The sequence below is a fragment of the Chrysemys picta genome, chromosome 8, assembly GCF_011386835.1.
Source record: "Chrysemys picta bellii isolate R12L10 chromosome 8, ASM1138683v2, whole genome shotgun sequence".
NCBI classification, from domain to species: Eukaryota; Metazoa; Chordata; order Testudines; family Emydidae; genus Chrysemys; species Chrysemys picta.
The window spans coordinates 15,644,302-15,666,923 of NC_088798.1; the positions used below are offsets into that span (position 1 = coordinate 15,644,302).

Consider the following 22,622-nt stretch of genomic DNA (forward strand, 5'->3'; position numbering starts at 1 on the left):
TATTGCAGTTAAGTGAACCTAGGCCAGATCTCATCAGTTATCACTGAGTCGCACAGAGATAAGACATACCTAGGTTTACCTATTACATCTGAAATCTTCTGGTCTCTCCATCAGTTCAGTGAGAGTCTGTTTAGCAGCTATATCTGCATTACATATGCTGATGGAAGGATGTTCTATCTCTTCACATACTTTGGTAACCAGGCTTTTAAAAGGACTTATTCACATTTGCCCTCCTATCTGCTCCATACCAGCATGGGACCGGAATTTGATGGTCACACTTTATTGGGTTCCCCCTTTGAACCATTGGCAACAGCTTCTTTACCATTGCTATTAATGAAAACAGCATTTTTGGTAGCAATTATTCCCACAAGGAGGGTATCAGATCTTCAGGAGCTTCTTATGTGATATTCCACAAAGACAAGGTCTCAGGATGCACCCTCATCTTATTCTTAAAGTTGTCTTGGTATTCCACCTCAACCAGATCATATATCTCCTAGTATTATTTCTGAAGCCCCACTTTTACAAGACTGAGGAAAAGCTTCATGTTCTTGACATTTGAAGGGCTGTATCCTTTTATCTGGGTCACACTTGGAGATCATCTCCCAGACTTTTTGTAGCTTATGTTAGAAGGATGAAAGGACAACCTGTTACAGCTGAGCATATATCCCAGTACATTAAGCCTTTTTGAGCAATGTACCATTAGTGAACATTTTGTTAAGCAGAAACAACTTTATATACCTTCTCCAGACACTGTGCAATTACGCAAGCTTCTCAAACGGATGCAAACTTTGAACTGCTTGAAGAAAGACTGCAGCACTGACTTGCTGAAGTCCCACCACATTCAAGCAAACTATTGCTATTTGCTATTTCCACCCAAGGTGGAATGTATATATGTGCACAATCACCGGAAGGAGAAAAAAATGGTTACTTACCTATCTAGTAACTCTTGTTCTTTGACGTTTTATTCACATATACATTCCATGACCCTGGTGCTTTCCCTACTTCCTCTGATGTTCATTACATGTCACAGGGTTCACGCACTGCTTGCAGCACCTCCTGCTGGCCATCTTGGGAATTAGCTGTGCCAGCTTGCACTGTCCCTCCAGTAGCATCTTCTCCCGTCTTGTCTCACTCTGCTGCTGCACTTATTCCCAGATCTGCAGCCTCCTCTTTGTGGCTTGGCCTTCCAGCCAGACCACTAAGGTCCTCCCCTTCCAGGGAACTCAGTCTTTCCAGACCTGCTGTCTGGCTGGCATCTCCAAAGCCCTTGCCACTCCCCAATGGCTGGTAGGGGAACCCAGGCCTGCCCTCTACACTGGGTTCCAGCCCAAGGACCCTATAACAAGCAGCCTTGGTCCCTGTCCCTGGGCTTCTTCCAACATATCTATCTTCCTCCGTCTCTGGGTTTGCCAGTCTGCAACTCCCTCCGTTCAGTGAGCAACTGCAGATTACTTCCCTGCTGCCTTTCCCAGCAGCAGCTGCCCCCATCTGCGGGCAGCTACCTGGCTTTATACATCCTCTTCCCCGTTCCTGCACAGGTGAGCCTGTCCTTAATAACTGCCTCCAGCCTAAAGCTCCCCTGCTTACAGATCAATTACCTATTGGGCCCACCTAGCCTAATTCAGCTCTTGCTGGGCTGGTGTGGGGAGCACACCCCATCACACCATGGCAGTGTGTCCCTTTATATTCTCTGCTTCGGGCATGAGGATGGCAGGGTTGCATGCGCTGCCTGCTGTTACTGCTAGCAAAAAGTCTCTAACTTGAGTGCATTGGGTGCACAAGCGCCTACAGTGGAATGTATATGTGCACAATGCATTTTAAAGTACAACAGGTGCTGTACAGGTAAGTAATTTGTCCTTTTTTCTAGGACAGTTTTTCTTTCATAACCATGATTTTTTTTTTTTTTTTTTTTGGTCACTGCCACAGCCCCCTCAGCTTCCTGAAAGAACTCCTTTCAACCTCTATAGTCCCTTTCCAGAGGAGGATAGTGTGCTCTTGTTTAAGTTTGGAGTTAAATATGCCTTTTTCCAAGTCTCTCAGCTCAGAGGTGGTGACTTTTTTCACTTTTTTTAATACTTTTTTTTATTTTCAGTTGAGAGAATAGTTTGATATTTCAACAACAAACCTTTTACCTGTATTATTTTTCAATATATTTATCATCACACTGAAGAATTTTCATACAAGTTTTCAGTTACTAGAGTGTGAAATGCTAGCATTAACCCAGAGGTGGGCAAACTATGGCCCGTGGGCCACATCTGGCCTGCAGGACCATCCTGCCTGGCCCTTGAGGCTAGCCCCCGGGCCGTCCCCTGCTGTCCTCCCTCCCCCGCAGCCTCAGTTCACCCTGCCACCAGCGCTCTGGGCGGAGGGGCTATGAGCTCCTGCCAGGCAGCGCGGCAGCGTGTCTGGCTCCAGCTGGGCAGCGCGGCTGCTAGTCCTGCTGCTCTGAGCGGCATGGTAAGGGGGTGGGGAGTGGGGGGGTTGGATAAGGGGCAGGGGGTCCCGGGGGGCAGTCGGGACAGGGAGCAAGGGGTGGTTGGATAGGCGTGGGAGTCCCGGGGAGCCTGTCGGGGGTGGGGATGTGGATAGGGGTTGGGGCAGTCAGGGGACAGGGAGCAGCGGGGATTGGATAGGGAGTGGGGTTCTGGGGGGGGTGGATGGGGCAGGGGGTCCTGGGAGGGTGGCGGTCAGGGGACAAGGAGCGGGGGGTTGGATGGGTCGGGAGTTCTGAGGCGGGTGGGGAGGGGGCAGGGGCCAGGCTGTTTGGGGAGGCACAGCCTTCCCTACCCGGCCCTCCATACAGTTTCGGAACCCCAATATTGGCCCTCAGGTCAAAAAGTTTACTCACCTCTGCATTAACCTAACCTCTGGATCAAATCTCTGAATCCATAGGGAAAAACTGAATGAAGTCCATGATGTGTTACAGAAAAAAGAGGCACTTTTTGCAGAGCTCCAGCCAGATGCAAATCAGAACTGTAAGTAGCTGCATGAGGTTACATAATATTTGCTCCTGAAAGTACCTCTGTAGTCATAATTGCCTCCATGCACGAGATACCATTTTCATACCAGTTTAACTTGGAAAAGTAAGGTAAACTTGAAACAGAAAAAGAAAAAAGAGAGAGAGTGTTTTGTGTGTGTGTGTGTGTGTCCATTACAATGGGACTTCAGTCTTGGGACCTTTAGTGTTAATGAAATATAAATAATTTCCTGGAAATAACTTCTCACCTGCTCTATCATTTGTCTCTCTCTAAATTATACTGAAATATTGATATGGCCTAGAACTCTTCAGGAGCCTAACGATTACATCATAAATACAGAGCTCCTGGGGGAATTCTGTGCCAAAAAAATAAAAATTCTGTGCAGACTATTTTAAAATTCTGCAAATTGTATTTGTTAAAATAACACTAAATAATCATGCCAGTTTCCATTATTTTGGTAATTTATTTCAAAGTACCTGTCAGCAAGTATGTCTGTAACAATACAGACACACAACATTTTCCCCCAGGAGTGAAGAGTTAAAGAAACCCCTACAACAACACAGTTCCTGCTTCTCTGCCCCCATCTCCCCCAGAGTCCAACTGGGGGGTGGGGGCAGACACTCACATACCCTTCCCCCCCAGAGCCGAGCTGCGACCCCGCCCCCCAGCCAATACACCCGAACCCCCTAACTCCCAGAGCCCAGCCTAAATACCCACACACTCCTCCCCTCTCAGAGCCTAGTTGCGGGCCCCCACCCGGCCCAGATACCTGCACCACCTCCCCCTCAGAGTCCAGCTGTGTGGGGTCCCCCCAGCCCAGACACCCATCCCCCTACCCCTTAGAGCCCCAGGATCCAGAGGGAGAAACAGCCTGATGCTCCATCCGGGGCTTGCACAGAGTTTCCTGCGCGCAGCTCTCTCCTTCCCTCAGGGCTTGCGGCAAACCCTTTAGCTCTCGCTCCCCCTCCCTCCGGCAGTGTCTTCAATGTGTGAGCTGGGCTCTGCTGCGTCCAGCAGCCCCTACTGGCAACCAGCAGCACTACAGCCCATTTCTGTGGGAGAAAGAAAATTCTGTGCAAAAAACATTAATTTCCACAAAATTCTGCATTACACCGTGGTGCAGAATTCCCCCAGGAGTAATACAAGTAGAATATTGATGAAGCTTTAAAAATACCTAGTCCCTGTCATTTTGGTATTTTTAAAATGTTTTTTTTTTTTTCTAAATAGCTCAAAAGATTGATGAGCTGGAGGCAGCTTTGCGTAAAAAAGACGAAGACATGAAAGCAATGGAAGAAAGATATAAAATGTACCTGGAGAAAGCAAGAAATGTGAGTGGTACATTTCAATATAAATAAAGTCTCTCTTCTCTCCCCTCCCCATCACCCCACCTCTGTGAATCAGTGATGCTGACAGGCTTCTCAAATATCCTGTATTAAAAGTGGTTTTATCTTACATTTTTAGGCCAAATTCCTTGGTTATTGTAACTTGCATGCAGCATAGTGTAGAATGTAATCCCAAATACGAAAAGCTTATTAAAAACTTCCTTCTTAATTGGCATTTTCTGTCATACTTGTGTCCTTCATTTGGATTTCACTGTTGCATGTTTTATTTCCAGCTGAGATGTGAGGTTGTTGAAGATGAAACATCAAGTATAATATATTCATTTTCTTTATACAGGTGATAAAAACCTTAGACCCCAAACTAAATCCAGCATCAGCAGAAATTATGTTGCTGAGAAAGCAGCTAATAGAGAGAGACAAAAAAATTGAAGCACTGGAGGTAAAACTTATATCTATTCTTGTTTTTCTTTTTAAAATCCTATTGTATGTCCTAAGTGGAAATCTCACTTGTGTGTGAGACACTGCAAAGTTTCTTTGATTCAATTGCCTTTCTATTACTCAAATTGCTCAACCTATCAAGCACAGAGATTTGACCTTGATTTGCTGACATTCTGTCCTGAGGTGAATCTGTCAAGACTGTTCGTGTGTGTGTGTGTGTATGTATATGTGTGTGTGTGTGTGTGTGTGTGTGTGTATATATATATATATATATATATTATAAAAAAGGTGTTTATTTTTAAGGTTAAGTGTTTTATTCCTTATGAAAAGTAATGTGTATGAATTTAAAACATCTCAGAGGTTAAAGTAAAATGTAGTTTAACTATAGTGCCACCAGTGCACTATGGTAATTAGAAATCTGTATAATACCACGCATTGTTGAATGGAAAGTGTGACTTTTTCAGTATAATTTAGTCTGTTGCATGTAATGAGTTATATATTTTGATATAGAGTTATTAAAATAATATTAGAGACACTAAAATATTATACAGGTTATACTAAAAATGCTGTTCCTAGTGACAGCTACTTGGGTAAATATAAAATTTCTAAACACAGTTTTTAAATCTTTAAGGGCCTGATCCTGCATTTGTTATGCATTCAAAATTCCCATTGACTTTTCTGTGTACTGAAAGTAGACTAGGACCCTAGATTGTTAAATCAGTGGGGATAATTGCACATTTATGGCTGCTAATGCAATGGAATTATGACTTTTTCTGAAATATTTGCACTGAACGTACTCTGGATTATATATCCACAAAAAAGTTTCCTTTTTACAGTGATGTAGTATTTAAAATTTTTATCCATCTGTCCTGGTAGGGTGTTTCCTTTTCTTGCAATAGTCTATTATAATAATAAACAATTTCATCACTTTGATAGTCACTTTTGAAAATCCATATAATTGTTTACGCTGTATTAGTTGCAGTATTTGTCTATCACACTACTGTATGTGTTTTATCTCAGTCAAGTCCTCTCAGGAGAGTGGACTCTGATAAAGTTTATATAATTATCTACACTTTTCAGAACTTTTGTGTAGTTAAGATTCCCTTGTCTATTTTTAAATCTGTTTATCTTTCTCTCTAGAGTGAATGTAAGATTGCCAAGTTGCGTGATTATGAAGAAAAGCTAATTGTATCTGCGTGGTATAACAAGGTGGGTCGAAACAATCCACTCGTCTGTCAGTATGGTAACTTACAAGTCAGAAGTACTCAGGATGAGCTTATAAACAATTTGAAACTATAATTTTCTTGCCATTTTGGTCTGTTCCATACTTAAAGCCTGTTTCATTGAATACTACTGAGGTGATTTTGAGACATGGATTACCGTTTTTAGATGTGTTACAAATTTGGTTACCTATGGGAGGAAAAACCCATTTCTCTACAGTTATCTTTGCACAGACATCAAGGATGAAGGCTAAAATAGCCTCTTTCTAAAACAATAACATATATGATAGGTGGGGCTATTAGCACCGCCTAGTATTAAGGTTGCCTGACACTTCCCATTAGAAACTTGTATTTTCAGTTGCTTAACAAGTTTTTTTTGTTATCTGCCAAACTTTTTAACTCAAATTCTGCATACTGATCTGTGAAGAAAGGTTAAAAAAGCTGGGCATGTTAGTCTTGAGAAAAGACAACTGAAGGAGGACCTGATAAGTCTTCAAATATGTTTAGGGTTGTTGTAAAGAGGATGGTGATCAATTGTTTTCCACGTCCACTGAAGGCAGGACAAGAAGTAATGGGCTTAATCTGCAGCAAGGGAGATTTAGGTTAGATATTAGGAAAAAAAACTATCTAACTATAAGGGTAGTTTCCTACTGGAGTAGGCTTCCAAAGGAGGTTGTGGAATCCCCATCACTAGAAGTTTTTAAGAAGAGGTTGGACAAACACCAGTGAGGGATGGTCTAGGTGTACTCAGTCCTGCCTCAGCGCAAGGGGCTCAACTTGATAACTAATTTCTCAAGGTCCTTTCCAGCCCTACATTTCTATTATTCTGTGTTGCAACTCCCCCCCTCCCCCCCCCCCAAAAAGACTTTTTCCTCTGAGAACCTCTGGTAGCCCCATGCTTTGGAGCAGGATCTTGAACTTTGGCACAGGGGTGGCCTTTGCGTTAGGGAATATGCCTTTTGCTGTCTCCGTGAAAATCCATTCAAATTTGGCTAAGTTATAAGCCTTTGAAATGTTTCAATTCCCACGTGCTCATAGAGAAGACTTCAGAGATTTTAGCTGCTTAAGATTCCGTCTTCATTGAGCATGCTCAAGACCCTCACAGTTCCTCCATGTGGCTAGGGAAAAGAAAGAAGTGGATTGGGACAAGAAGACTGGGAAAGATGAGGAGAAAGAAACTTGACTGAAAGCCAGGGATGGGGCAGGGAGTGGGAAACGGGACTTGGACATGCAATGCAAAACTTCAGCTACTTTTGATGATGTGAAAAAGATGTCTCATTCGCTTATTTTATTTCTTCACAGAGCCTGGCTTTCCAGAAGCTCAGTATGGAATCCAGACTGGTGGGTAGCAGTACCTGCAAAGACCCTGGGTCATGTCCTCCTGGACGCTCTTTTCTAGCACAGCAACGACATGTCACCAACGCCAGACGGAATCTCTCTATTAAAGTACCTAATGCAACATCGGATTAAACCACAAAGGAAACGTTTACACTAAAGTGTCCTTAAAATATTTTGTGGCTTCCATTGTATCTACCTGACCGAGGAAGAGGTTGTGATGCTGGGCTTCAGCTATTTTAACATCAAAACTTATTGAATACACAGTGGTAAATTAATTTGGTGAATGGTTTCTAAACATCATCAGCACACGTAGTCTACTAAAGACTGTTGCGCCAGCAACCTTTTCTAAAAAGCAGCACCTAGATGGAAGTAGATTTGAATAACTGAAGTATGTGTTTACAAGCACAGCTTTAAAGGTTTATATTTGTCTTCATAGTATATTGTATATAAATACAAAAAATTGGCAATATATATTATATTTAATATTTTTAGTCTGGAATTGACTGATTTTTTTTAACAGAAGAACAATTTTTGGAAAACATCAGAAAATTGATAATACTAAGTATATTTGCTGGATCTTTATAACATAAAGAAAAATCAGTCCTTTGGCTAGAAGAGTCCATAGTTTTAAAATGATGCATTTGTGAATCAAGAGAATTTTGGCATTCCAAAACTGTTTAGTGACTTCAGGACTTAACTTTTAAGACAGAAAATATATCACTATCTCAATCAAGAAGCAGAAAGTTTCAATCTACTTAAAATGGTAACTACTTAATTTGTTTAAATTTGTGTATATACTTCTTAAGGAAAATCTGTCTTTAACGTGCTGAATTCACTAAAGCCAAAAAGTCTGTCTGTTTGAATTAATGTAGTAGTCAATAATGTTTTTTTAAAAAACAACACTTTTAAAATGTAGTTGTATTATATAATTTTTATTACAGTCTTTGGGAGGGGGGAAATCCCTAATATTTATTCAGTTCAGTTAAACAGCTTTGCGCATAAAAATCACTCTTTCATTCCTCAGGTTTTTATATATTTTCTTTAATTACTGTGAACTAATCACATCAAGCAGACAGGCTAATGGAGAGATCTTTGCGCATGGTTAGTAACATTGTTTGGCATGGAAAAGATAAAGGTACAAGACATCCGGTATCCCAGACCTCGGAAGATGAACATAGCTAGATGGATTGGTGTGAAATTTATCTGTATCATTAAATTTATTAAATGTAATTTGGGATATTGCAGATTATGTACTATCTGTATTTTATGACTACTAAACCAAACTTTGTACTTTGGGATAATTTAAGCATTATACCCAGATGTATAGACACTCTTTCCTTAAACCTGTTTATTAGATCATTTTAACAGTAGCTTTAATAAAAATTTGTTTCACACCTATCCATACAACACTTCAGTTGACATTTGTTTACAAAATGGCTATTTTCACATCAAAAATTTACAAAAAAGCACCTTTAAAAAAGATTTTTTGAATTTTCCATGATCTTTATAAACTGACTAGTCACATCAATAGTAAAATAACACAGTGAATAAAGTCACAGCAGACTTAAAAGAAACCTAATCTAGCAAACTAAGGTAAAGATGTGAGGCTACCATACCTATAGTATAGTAAACATCACATGCTTGGATTCAAAGAATGTGTGTATCTTTTCAATATTAAAGCCATATTAATTTGAAACCTGGACTCAATTTTGCTTGCAAAATTCAAAATTAGGTCTTTTTGAGTTTGTAATGAAATATGAATTTTGAGTAGCTTTGCATTTCATTAGATACTTCACAAGCCTCTAAATAAGGCTTATCTTTTGATCTCTTGCTGCCCTAAGGTTTTGATCATTCTGGAAATGGACCTCCTGCATGTTTCCACAGGAAAAGTCTGTCCACTCGTTCAGTTTGTGTTTCTTTAAAAAAGTGTTTTGCTCTCTTTACAGTATTATAAATATCAGCACTCAATTTGATTTCCTCCTAAAATGTTTATCAATAGAGAAAGCTGAAATCTAACCGTATACTACACTTATTTGTAATAAATATTCTAATTGAATTATTGATATTTTGTCTTTCAAGTTCTGTCCTGCAGAATTCTGTGCTTCTGTTGATGTCTCTTAGTGATGCATTGATATTGCTGGATTGTGTTTTTGTATGTTTCTAAGCTTTGATTGCCTACTATTTGATTGAAATGGGTGGGTGGGTGGGAAGGCAACTTTTGCAGATGTCTTAGCATGACTCTTTTATGTTCAAAAGGTTTGGTATTTTAGTATGTTCTTTGTGAAATGTGGAACAGAATTATCACTAATATCATTGAATAGGTGTTTTTCCCTGTAAATGCGATTTCACAAACACGGTAATTCTTCGGCTTCCTTTTGAAAGCAATCATCTAGAATATAATCCTAATGGATTCTGTCATATGTTATCACATTAGTGTTGCAGTGTCAATATCGAAAGTCAGGTGCTAGTAGGAATAGAACCCTTTCACCAACCCTTCTCAAAACTGCAGCCCCAGTTCCAAAGAACTTGAATAAGGAATATGATCCCTTTTACTTAGCTGAGGCTGTGTCAGCTAAGTAGCAGTAAGCATTTTAGTGGTTACTCAAGGACAGCTTGGATCTTCAGAGAAGGATTATCTGTATGAGGTGTTTCTGGGATGGCCATCACTATGTATTTAGCGGTCAGATGAAATTTTACTTAGAATTATTGGAACTGGTAAAGCAGTATGTCACTTCTTATCACTAACACTATCTGTTCAGGACTAGTTAGAAGTTGTAGAAGAACTATTTTCACAGGTCTGGTTAAATTTGGACCTCCACCTGCAAGTGAGGAATTGATCAACAGACCTCAGTATTTGATCACAAGCCATTAATCTACTATTCATTTCCACTTGTTTTAAGGTGGTATAATAAAAAATGCAGTAGGATTAACCTTTATATTGAGCATGTTTTGAGAATCTTTATTGATGGCACGCTCTTTAGAAAAGTGTTGAACTATTTAGCTACAAATTACTGAGCTATGTACAATTGGTATTGTTTCCCAGATTTACTTAGTGTGGACAATTGGGGTGATCCAGAGACTAGGGCTATTGGCTGTCTCGTGATAAATCTAATTTATGTTGTGTCCAGATGTCACCACTATAAATGCACACAGATTATTAAATGAGATAATTGACTCCTGCTGTATTTCTCCAGTACAGCTAATAATGTTGGAAAGAAGTAACTTTCTAATAAAGCTGGTAATATAGATCCAATGATGAAAGAAAAAATCCTCTTTGCACCCAATGTTGTAAATTACTAGAGCGTTGTTTCATGGATGGTTTTGGGGATAGAGATTTCACTTGGTGTGAGACCATTTAATTTAATTTGTAATAAGATATTCGTATGGGATTAACTCTGCCCCTTTGGTTGAAATATGGGTGTGCTGGTGGTTCCCATTAATAATTCTAATTTTGGATTATTAGATTTCTGTCATTCCTAGGTGTATCAGGCAGCTTTAATACACCTATATTTTAAGAGCTTAAGATACATTCAGTGAAATTAATGAAAATTTCACCTAATATTGGTTTTTTTCTTAACGAGAAATATGCAAAAGTATTCTGTTTTCTATCATAAGCATTTACTTGGTGACAACTAGTAGAAGCAATACTAATGTTTTATTAAGCAGTCCTAGATTAGGATTTTTTTTTAAATAACAAATCTACTTAGTTAATGATGTCTAATAAAGTAACTTTCCCAAACCTTTTACTTTTGTTTCCACTCGTTCTGCCAGGTTTGAGGTTTACTGTGTATCAATGTCTAAATTTTTGTTTTTAAAACAAACGTAAAGACTGTGTTATCACATAGAACTGGAAAAAAAATTGCACTAATTTTAAACTCTGGTTTTATTCTTTCTCTGGAAAATATTATTTTATATTCACATAAAGATTTTTAAAATGAATTCAGTGGTCTCTTTATTTTAAATACAGCATTTAGTAGTCCTTCTACCATAAATTCTTTGTGATAGGAGCCGTGTCTATCCCTTAGTTTGTACAGTGTCCTGATCAGCACCTTTGGGTGCTGTCATAATTACTGTGCCTAAAATGTAGCTTACAAGCTATAGATTTGTTTAAATCAACCTCGAGCTTCTCGTTCTTGCCATCAAAGTCCTGCATAACTTAATTCCTCCCACCTTTCTGCTCTTGTTTCCATTTAAGCTACATTATTAACTTTTCTTCAAGTGATTGTCCATTTGTATTCCACTTTTAGCAGTGCACTTGCAACTCATGCACATGAGATTGGATTATTTTGTCCATTTGGGACTGCATCTACACCCCACATGCCCTCTGGTGTTTTGTAGCCAAGGGTATAAAGGGCAGACCGGCCACAACTGCCCATCACTTCTCCTTGCCTCCTGGTGGCAGTGAGACGGAACTCTTTCAGCATCCATGTCTTTCTACAAGTGTTCTCTAGTTTAGTTTTGAGTTTAGTATTCCTTAGTATGGTATTCCATTTTTATTTGTGTGTTGGCAAATTAAAAATAAAAAGACAAGATCTTCAGCTTCAGGAGTGCATGGGTACTGGACCCCACAGTTCCCAAACCATGGCAGAGTCTAAATCCCTCCTGCAAGGCAGCTGTTCATATCAGTGATGGAGAATCAAAATGCTGCTTCTGCCTCAATGAAGCATATATAGCACTTAAGTGCTTAGTTTATTGCCTTTTTTAAAAAAGGACACCAAAAGTGATGGAATCCTTCCAAAAAACGTTTTTCCTTGTGAAAAGATCTCTGAATGCATCTTCTGTGCCATACGAGGAAGAAACTGGACCAGATCGTGTCTGCTACTGCCTCTGTTAGCCCCAGGACCACCACAAGCTCCAGACTTTATATGTTTATGGAATTGTCAAGAGCCTCCACACCCTTCTCAATGCAATCTTCTGAGGAGAGAGGGAGGGAAGAGCACTGCTCAGAGTGATAAGAAATGAACCTCTCTCTAACTGGCACCAACTAGAATGGCAGGCATTTTGAGGCCCAGATCAGGTACTGCTGACTGACACCTGAGCACTGATTGGTCACCAGACACCAGCCCGTCGGGAGCCAATGTGTACCTCTTTTTCTATACTAGCACCTAATATTGGAGTGCTCTGTGCCCTCATCCACTACACCTACCATGCAACCAGCCAATGTTGAGGGAAACACTCCTAGAACTGACTTTCTTGGTACCAGGAAGATTCACGGTATTGCATGACTTGGAAGTAACCAAACAACCAGAGTCGTCATTGCTGGGTGTTGTAAAGAAATTCCTAGTACCGGTGCCATCTGCCTGTATCAGCCATCTCAGTTCCTGCACGGGACAGTTCAGGATCCTCTAGAACTCCAAGAAGGATGGCTCAGCCTATGGAGGAAATGTATTTTCTCCTCCTCTGCATCATAGCAAAGTGGAGACATGTTGCCCATGTACTTACCACACTCTCCTGGCTATGAGCCAAATTACTCCAACAGTGAGTCCAGAGGATACTTTTTCAGAAGGGGACATCAGGAGATGTGTGACGAGCCCCTTTCCTGTTAATCTCCATGGCCAGCAATACCAAACCTGTCCAATTCATTCATGGCCATTGGGGGCCCTTTGGGGGATGCCACCAAGAAGAAAGACTTCAGCAGGTGCTCCTGCCTCCACAAAGTGGGTCTCCTTGACCTCTTGAGACCTCAAAAAGGTTAGCTGGTCCACCATACTTCTCAACGTCGGACTAGGACACAGCAGGATGATGGTGGCTGTCCACCTTATACCAGTGGCAGTATCATTTGATGAGGCCATCACCCCAGCTTTTCCAACCCAGTCAGATGACTGCCAGATCCTCCAAAAGCTTTTCGGGTGACCAGTACCCTGAAATTCCAGTAGGCATAGTGCAGGAGAAGTTACACAAATTTGTCGACATTGTGCAGTCCCCAGAAGCACCTGCCACCTTTAGTGACTCCAGTAGTATGTATTCTAGATTACTTGCTAGCTCTCAAGTGTTTTTGACTCTCTAGCTCTATAAGAGTCCATTTGGAAGCTATTTCCTCTCATCATGCAACCAAAAGTCACGCCCAGTGGTTCCTAGATTTCTCAAAGGCCTCATTCATGTCTTTCCAGTAGTCTGAGACTTCACCCATCTGAGACCTCAGTGTAGTATTATCACATGAAAAGGCCCTGCCTTTGAACCTTTAGCAATCTATTCTTTGTACCACCTTTTTGTGAAGACAGCTTTTTGGGGCATGTCTACACTTACAGCATTGTAGTGGTGCAGCTGTACTGGTGCAACTACACCACTTCATTGTGTGTGGTGAAGACGCATTATGCCAACAGGAGAGAGCTCTCCCATTGGCATGAAAAAACCCACCCCCGCAGAAGGTCTCTCCCCAACCTAGCGCTCTGAGTGACGTAAGTTTTTTGCTGACACAAGTGGTAGTGTAGACATAGACCTAGTGCCTAAGAAAGAATAGGAGAGATCCAAACCTCCATATACAGCATTCCAAAAGGACAAGATGACATTAAGCCCTCACTCAAAATTCTTACCTAAAGCTGTCTCCGGATTTCACCTGAATCAAGTGATCCTCCTGCCAGTTATTTTTCCCAAGCCTTATACTAGTCAAGGGGAAGCCAGACTCCAAACCTTGGATATTATCAGGACTCTCGCCCACTATTTGTCTTGAATGAGACCATTCAGAAATTCTCCTAAACTGTTTCTGGCCTCTGCTACCAGCATGAAAGGTCAGCCTGTGTCCTCTCAAAGACTGTCTAAAGGGGTTTCAGACTGCAGTAGAACTTGCATACACTAGCATAGACAGACCCACATATGCAAATTAAGGCCTATTCCACCAGAGCTCAGGCAGCCTTAGCAGCTTATCTAAGAGGCATTCCAGTCTCAGAGATTTGAAGAGCAGCTGTCTGGACTTCACTTCACACCTTCACTCAACATGACTCCTTGGTGGAGGGCTCCAGGTCCAATGTGCACTTTTGGCAGTCATTTTACAGTTATTGTTTCAGAAGCCTTGGAGTAACCACCTCCAGGACCTGAACACTGCTTGTTCTGAGGTAGTCTTAAGTATAGCTGGTGATAGCATGCCAGCTATTCTATACAATAGAGTAACAAATGCTCAATACATAAGTATAACATGTTTTACTGGAATTGTTAACTGCTGTTGAAATGCTGGGCTGAAATACAACAGCTATTTACCATGTGTGTGACCTCAAAAAAGTTTTTAAAAAATAAAATACAGTGGATGTGTTTTAATGCGGGGTATTTGAGAGAGGCAGGATGCAGCTACCTAAAAACAATTGGTCAGGCGAATGGGGCTAGCCCACCTACCTGCTAACAACTAAAACTCTTTCATGTATTTTCTCTATATCTTTACACAGTAACAAAGTGTTTTGGCTTTAGGATGCCTGTTACTGACACCTACCTGATCCAACATGCTCAGCGTTTATTACAATGCATGCAAATTATTTGCCTGTATTCATTCCCCCGTTTCTTACTTATTTACCGTCCTCACCCATAGGTTTGGCATTAGGTCAAAAAGCAGCAGTGTGTCTAGCCTCATTATCCGCCCTCAGGATTTGATAAAAGACTCCACTCGTGTATAGCCTTAGCAGTCTCTTCTGTGGCTGCAGATTTTTTTTTCCAGCTTTTTCTGAGACTAAAAATAAAAAAAGTTGAGATAATATGGCTTCCTCCACCCTTGAATCGTTCTTCTTCAATGTCACTGACCCAGGGGCGGCTCTAGGCACCAGCAAAGCAAGCAGGTGCTTGGGGCAGCCCATTTGCAGGGGCGGCAGGGAGCCAGCATGGGAGCTGAGAACCAACAGGGGACCCTGTGAGCTGTAGTTCCTTGGTTAGCCCCCTGCCTATAGAGCCAGCCCTGCAGCAGGGAAAGAACTACATTTCCCAGCATTCCCTTGGCCACTACCAACAGGAAAGGGGGGGAGGGAGTGAGGAAGCTGAGACCTCATGCTGCAGCCTGATGTGAATGGAGAGCTACGCTGTGAGTAGGGATACCATATTTTAACATTCAAAAAATTGGACACTCCATGGGAAGGGTAGCCCCACCCTGCCACCATCCACTCCCTCTGACTGCCCCCCACAGAAACCCCAACCCATCCAACCCCCCCTGTCCCCTGATCACCCCCTCCTGGGACCCCTGCCCCAACTGCTCCCCAGGACCTCACCCCCTATCTAAGCTCCACTGGTCCTTGTCCCCCGATTTCCCCCTTCCAGGACCCCACCCCCTATCCAAGCCTCCCTTCTCCTTGTCCCCAACTGCCCCCTCCTAAAACCCTCCCCCCAAGTTCACCCCTAAGACCCTACCCCCTACCTGTCCCCTGACAAACCCCTGGGTCTCCCATGCCTATCCAACCGCTGCCTGTCCCCTGACTGCCCCCCCCCCCGAACCCCTGATCCATCTAACCCCCCTGCTCCCTGTCCCTTGACTGCCCCCCTGGAACCTCCTACCCCTTCTCCAACCCCCCAGCCCCCTTACCGTGCCACTCAGACCAGCATGTCTGGCTTCGTACAGCACCAGACATGCTGCTGCATATGTGCTGCCGTGCTCCCCTGCGGAGCCACAGCCCCCGCCCCGCCCAGCACCTGCCTTCCAGATTTGAACACCTCAAAATTCAGGAGTGCTCAAGCTCAGTTTGGGCAGCTGTTACTTCATTTCTCCCAAATCAAATATACTGATCCACTGTAACTTGCTGTAGAAAAAGTAGGATAAAATTGAGCAAGAAATGCTTCCCAGTGGTTATTAGGACTGGAATGGCTATTTTCAACAGCCATTGCCTTTTTTTTTGTTTGTTTAAAAGGAAGACAGTGATATTGCATTGGCAAATTCCCCATAGAGAGAAAGAGTGGAACAAAAGAATAATAAAGGCACCTCAACTTTTCCTCATTTATGGAGGACAGTCTTATAATATGCATCCAGATATCCTCCAATCACACAAGCTGAAAATTGTTCCACTTTACTGCAGTTCTGTAACCATATGGGAACCAATCCTGTCTCTGTTCTGTGCACATCTAAAATTCCTGCTGAATGACCTGCCGTGGGAGCAAGTTACCAGTGACCCAGGGCTGCGGCGGAAGGAGGGTGCAGGTGTGGGGTGGGAGAGCCCAGGGCTGGGGCAGCAGGGGGTGTGGGGGGGGGAGAGCCCAAGGCTGGGGCAGCAGGGGGGTGCAGGTGGGGGCGTGAGAGCCCAGGGCTGGGGCAGCAGGAGGTGTGAGTGGGGGGCAATGGGGGGAGGGTAGGGGGGAGCCCAGAGCTGGGGCGGCAGGGGGTGCGGGTGTGGGGGGTGAGAGGCCAGGGCTGGGGCGGCAGGGGTTGCGGGTGGTGGGGGAGAGTCCAGGGTTGGGGTGGCAGAGGGGTGCAGCGAGGAGCCCAGGGCTGGAACGGGGGCAGCAAAATTTTTTTTGTTTGGGGCAGCAAAAAACCTAGAGCTGGCCCTGCACTGACCTCTCCTCATTGAATTACACTGGGCTAGGTTGAAATTCACGCACCATCTGTCTCCCTGGTCCCGCCCGTCTGTTGCTGATTTAGTAATATCCACTTTCATTTCCTTCTATCCCACTCATTTCTAACTCACCCTTCAGAATAGTATCTGGCAGTGGACTCGGGCCAGGGTGCCACTTAGAGAAGTGCCTTAGGGTGCAGGCAGGGAGTAGCTATGGGCTGTGTGCTGGGAGGGGGTGTAGTTCAGGGTGCAGGCGAGGGTAGCTAGGGGTGTTGCTCAGGGTGCAGGCAGAGTGCTAGCTAGGGCCAGGGTTGAAAACTTTCTAATTGCATAAAACCGAACACTGTTGCCGTGCCCCACCCACATTCACTCCAGCCTCCCTCCATCGCTTGATCTACCCCCACCCTCTCTCACTTTCACTGGGCTGGGGCAGGAGGTTGGGGTGTGGGAGGGGGTGAGGGCTCCAGGTGGGGTGTAGATTCTGGGGTGGGGCCAGAAATGAGGGGTTCAGGATGCGAAAGGGGGCTCATGGCTCAGGTAGGCGGTTGGGGGTGCAAGCTCCAGGAGGGGGCTCAGGGCTGGGGTAGGGGGTTGAGGTTGGGGTCTGGGAGGAAGTTAGGGCACAGGAGGGGGTTCTAACATGGGGCAGGGGTTTTGGGGTGCTCCCTTCCTGCCCTGGCTCTGCACTGCTCCCAGAAGCAGATGCAGGTCCAGGCTGTAGGCTGAGGCACAGCCAGGCGACTACCCAGTGTATGCTGCCCATGCCCACAGGTGCCACCCTGGCAGCTCCTACTGGCCGCAGTTCCCGGCCAATGGGAGCTGCGAAGCTGGCGCAGGGGGTGGGGGCAGCACGCTGAGCTTCCCTGATCACCCCTGTCCCTAGGGGCTGGACATGCCAGCTGCTTCCAGGGAGCTGTGCAAAGTCAGGGCAGGCAGGGATCCTGCCTTAGCCCCGCTGCGCTGCTGACCGGACTTTTAACGGCCCAGTCAGTGGTGCTGACCGGAGCCACCAGGGTCCCTTTTCGACCGGGTGTTCTGGTCGAAAACTGGATGCCTGGCAATCCTAGCTACGGGCTGTGTGCCAGGAGGCGGTGTAACTCAGGGTGCAGGTAGAGGGTAGCTAGAGCCTGTGCGTGGGGAGTGGTGTAGCTCAGGGTGCAGGCAGAGTGGTAGCTAGGGGCTCTGTGGTGGGAGTGGTGTAGCTCAGCGTACAGAGAGACATGTAGTTCAGGGTGCAGGCAAGAGTAGCTTGGGGCTATGTGCAGCGAGGGGGCCAGCACGGTGCTGGTAGGTGATAGCTGCGGCTGTGTGCTGGGAGGAGGTGTAGTTCAGGGTGCAGGCAGGGGGATAGCTAGGGGCTGAGTGCTGGGAGTGGGGTAGCTCAGGGTACAGAGAGGAATGTAGCTTAGGGTGCAGGTGAGCGGGGTAACAGAGGTCTGTGCATTAGGAGGGGTGTAGCTCAGGGTGCAGAGAGGGGGTGTAGTTCAGGATGCAGGCAGGGGGTCGCTCAGGTTGTAGGTAGGGGCTGTGTTCTGGGAGGGGTGTAGCTCAGTGTGCAGGCTGGAGGTAGCTAGGGGCTGTCTGCCAAAAGGGGTGGAGCTAGGGTGCACGAAGGAGCTGTGGCCGAGGGCCCAGGGGTGCTGTTGCTGCAGGGCTGCAACTTTGCTGGACAGGGGCTGGGGTGAGGGGGTGTACTCTGCCTGCCTGAATACATGATGGGCAGGGGGAAGGGGATACCCTGACCTCAGTCCTCACTCGGCTTTGCACAGCAGTTCAGGAGGCAGGGTCCTGGTCCCAATCAGCTCTGCCAGCGGCAGCTCCATGGCGGAGGTGGGGAGGGGCAGCATGGTGGTAGTGGAGCAGGGCAGTGGGGAGTAGGAGAGGCAGCATCCCTGTCCTGGGGCAAACTTCATCCAAATGTGGTATGAAACACCCCCTCCTGGTACCCACCCCTAGCTAGCCCTTCCCGCCTGCACCCGCTCCCGGCACACACCCCTAGCTAGCCCTTCCCGCCTGCACCCGCTCCCGGCACACACCCCTAGCTAGCCCTTCCCGCCTGCACCCGCTCCCGGCACACACCCCTAGCTAGCCCTTCCCGCCTGCACCCCCTCCCGGCACACACCCCTAGCTAGCCCTGCCCGCCTGCACCTCCTCCGGGCACGCACCCCTAGCTAGCCCTGCCCGCCTGCACCTCCTCCGGGCACGCACCCCTAGCTAGCCCGACCCGCCTGCACCCCCTCCCGGCACGCACCCCTAGCTAGCCCTGCCCGCCTGCACCCCCTCCCGGCACGCACCCCTAGCTAGTCCGGCCCGCCTGCACCTCCTCCGGGCACGCACCCCTAGCTAGCCCGGCCCGCCTGCACCCCCTCCCGGCACGCACCCCTAGCTAGCCCTGCCCGCCTGCACCTCCTCCCGGCACGCACCCCTAGCTAGCCCTGCCCGCCTGCACCCCCTCCCGGTACGCACCCCTAGCTAGTCCGGCCTGCCTGCACCCTCTCCTGGCCCGCACCCCTAGCTAGCCCTGCCCGCCTGCACCTCCTCCGGGCACACACCCCTAGCTAGCCCGGCCCGCCTGCACCCCCTCCCGGCACGCACCCCTATCTAGCCCTGCCCGCCTGCACCTCCTCCCGGCACGCACCCCTAGCTAGCCCTGCCCGCCTGCACCTCCTCCCGGCACGCACCCCTAGCTAGCCCTTCCTGCCTGCACCCCCTCCCGGTACGCACCCCTAGCTAGTCCGGCCTGCCTGCACCCCCTCCCGGTACACACCCCTAGCTAGCCCTTCCTGCCTGCACCCCCTCCCGGTACACACCCCTAGCTAGCCCTTCCTGCCTGCACCCCCTCCCGGTACACACCCCTAGCTAGTCCGGCCTGCCTGCACCCTCTCCTGGCCCGCACCCCTAGCTAGCCCTTCCCGCCTGCACCCGCTCCCGGCACACACCCCTAGCTAGCCCTTCCTGCCTGCAACCCTCCTGGCACACACCCCTAGCTAGCCCTGTCTGCCTGCACTCCCTCCTGGCACACACCCCTAGCTAGCCCGGCCCGCCTGCACCCCCTCCCGGCACGCACCCCTAGCTAGCCCTGCCCGCCTGCACCTCCTCCCGGCACGCACCCCTAGCTAGCCCTTCCTGCCTGCACCCCCTCCCGGTACACACTCCTAGCTAGTCCGGCCTGCCTGCACCCTCTCCTGGCCCACACCCCTAGCTAGCCCTTCCCGCCTGCACCCGCTCCCGGCACACACCCCTAGCTAGCCCTTCCTGCCTGCAACCCTCCTGGCACACACCCCTAGCTAGCCCTGCCTGCCTGCATCTCCTCCTGGCACACACCCTGAGCTGCCACCCTGCCCACACCCAGCCCCTAGCTATTCCCTGCCTGCCTGCTGAGCTGCCCCCTTCCTGTGCATACTCCCTAGCTACCCCTTTCCCTACATGCTGAGCTACATCCCTCTCTGCACCCTGAGCTACATCCCTCCCAGCACACAACCCTAGCTACCATCTGCCTGTATCTGAGCTACATCCCTCCCAGTACGTAGCCCCTGGACCCTGAGCGACCCCTCCCCACTCCCCCACCTCCTGCACACAGCCTCTAGCTACACCTCTCCCTGCACCCTGCCTCCTCACAGTCCCTAGCTACACCTCTCCCTGCACCCTGAGCAGTTTTCAAGCTCTGTGAGCTGAGCCCTCACCCGCTTTGCATATAATTTTTGGTTGCCCCCCAGGCATTAGCTGCAAGAAACCGACAGTTTGCAGGTGCCTAAGTAGCCCCTGGAATCATGGTTAAAGTTGCTCCCCCAAAATCTGATATGCCCCCCCGCCCTGGCCAGTGGCACCTCTATCCAGTGAACTAGGATCTTGAAAATCTACACACTGACCTGTTCAAACATGTGTTGATTAAAGCCTGTAGCCAATGGCACTTTCGGATATTAGGGTTTCGTACTCCCACACATAAAACTCTACCTGGTCATTACTTTCTGCTTTTGGTAACTCAACCAATTCTGCAGTCATACAAAGCCAATGATTTCTGTCCCCAATGGTATTGTGTCTTTTGCTCTTTACACAACCCATACAATGAAGGCGTCACACAGGCAGGGTGCGGCCCAGATAACACTGTTTACTAACAATATCCAACGTGCCAGGCGTAGCTGCATATACACACGGCTAATGTAGGCGTCTAGGGGCACCTGCATCACAGCACGGCGAGCACCACTAGAGGGGTCTGAACTGTTTAAAGGGATACTATGCTAGTCCTATGTATGACACATGCTTATTAGTGTGTGCACACGCTCGCTATTGCTTGCTAGAAATCCAAGACCAAGCACGGTGACAGCAATGTAGCTAGTGGGGAGAGTTTAGGTTTCTATTTTCCTCAGTTAGGCCAATAGGCGCACGGTAGAGGCAATCCCTGGGGCAGGAGACGAATGCCTTGGCAAGCGCTTGCGCAGCATCCTCCAGCTTCCATAAAACATGAACTGCGTCCAAAGCTCCAGTGGCAGGTCCCTGAACTGTATCAGTAAATGGATCATTGCACGTGCTGGAATAGGGCTGCCGTGTGACACCATTCCACCTCCCAGACTGCCAAGAGCTCTCGATATGTTGCAGGAGGAGAGGCAGGGGGGTGTGTGTGTGAGAGAGAGCGCGAACGGATGTCATGTGCTTTTTGTCTTGCTCAAGTCCCACAGGTTCTAGAAGCATCATAACCCTCCTGCCCCATATTTCAAGCAGCCACACAGACCACTGTTGGCACATGCTAGTCACTCATTGAGCATGGCTGGAGGCTGCAGGGCTAGCCCCCTGCCAGCAGGACAGAACCATAGAAATGTAGAGCTGGAATCATCAAGTCCAGCCCTCTGCACTCTGGCAGGACAAAGTATATCTAGAGCATCCCTGACTGGTGTTTGTCCAACCTGTTCTTAAATACCTCGAGTGATGGGGCTTCCACAACCTCCTTTTGAAGTCTATTCTGCCTCTTAACTACCCTTATAGTTAGACAGATTGTTTCCTACTATCTAACCTAACTCTCCCTTGCTATAGATTAAACTCATTACATCTTGTCCTGCCTTCAGTGGACATGGAGAACAATTGATCACCAGCCTCTTTATAACAGCCCTAAACGTATTTGAAGACTTATCAGGTCTGCCCCTCAAGCTTTTCTCCAAAATAACATGCCCAGCTTTAATCTTGCCTCCCATGTCAGGGTTGTTAAATCATTTTTGTTGCTCTCCTCTGGACCGTCTTTCCTGGTTGTCCACATCTTTTCTAAGGCGTGGTGCCCAGCTGTGGACACAGTACTTCAGCGGAGGGCTCACCAGTGCTGAGCAGAGATGGACAGTTACCTCCCATGCAGACATGCCAAACCTACCCCAAAAAAAAAAAAATGCAGAAATTGGGCTTGTTTTTGGCTTAATTGGCTTCTGAGTTGCTCGTTGGCTAGTTTTTGGCTTGTAGCTTGTTTGGCTTGTTGCTTCTTTTTTTGATCAGCTCCTGGCAAGTGGGGGGCAGGCAGGGGCAAGTGGGGGGGCAAGGAAGGGAGAGAGTCAGGGGTGCACAGCAGGTCCACCACCATCCCAGACTGCATGCTGCGGGGGAGGGAAGAGGGAGGAATCTAGTCACATAGTGTGTTGGGGTTCTTAGGGATTGGCTTGTTTTGAAATGAGATTAGATTGATTTTTGTCTTATTATGAAAGTCGGGGTGCTTATTTACCACATGAAAGTTGGCAACTGTGCTCCCATGTCCAGGAGTGCTGCCAGCTTTTCTGCCGCCCTAAGCGGCAGAAGGGCCCGCCCTGAAATGCTGCCACGGTCGCCGCCCCCCCAAATTGTAGTGCCCTAGGCAACCGCCTAGGTCGCCTAATG

At 46.8% G+C, this 22,622-nt stretch overlaps 1 protein-coding gene across 3 annotated transcripts in view; it reads left to right on the forward strand.

The window, feature by feature from the left end:
• HOOK1 (hook microtubule tethering protein 1) overlaps positions 1 to 9,375 on the forward strand; it is a 67,930-nt gene extending 58,555 nt beyond the window's left edge. For all 3 annotated transcript variants that reach the window (XM_005284799.5, XM_065553924.1, XM_065553925.1), the window contains exons 18-22: positions 2,893 to 2,975; positions 4,206 to 4,306; positions 4,656 to 4,757; positions 5,897 to 5,965; positions 7,279 to 9,375. In XM_005284799.5, coding sequence (XP_005284856.3) covers positions 2,893 to 2,975; positions 4,206 to 4,306; positions 4,656 to 4,757; positions 5,897 to 5,965; positions 7,279 to 7,446 — 523 coding nt within the window. In that variant the 3' untranslated portion in view covers positions 7,447 to 9,375. The remainder of the gene's footprint in view (positions 1 to 2,892; positions 2,976 to 4,205; positions 4,307 to 4,655; positions 4,758 to 5,896; positions 5,966 to 7,278) is intronic.
• Positions 9,376 to 22,622: the final 13,247 nt, after the last annotated feature.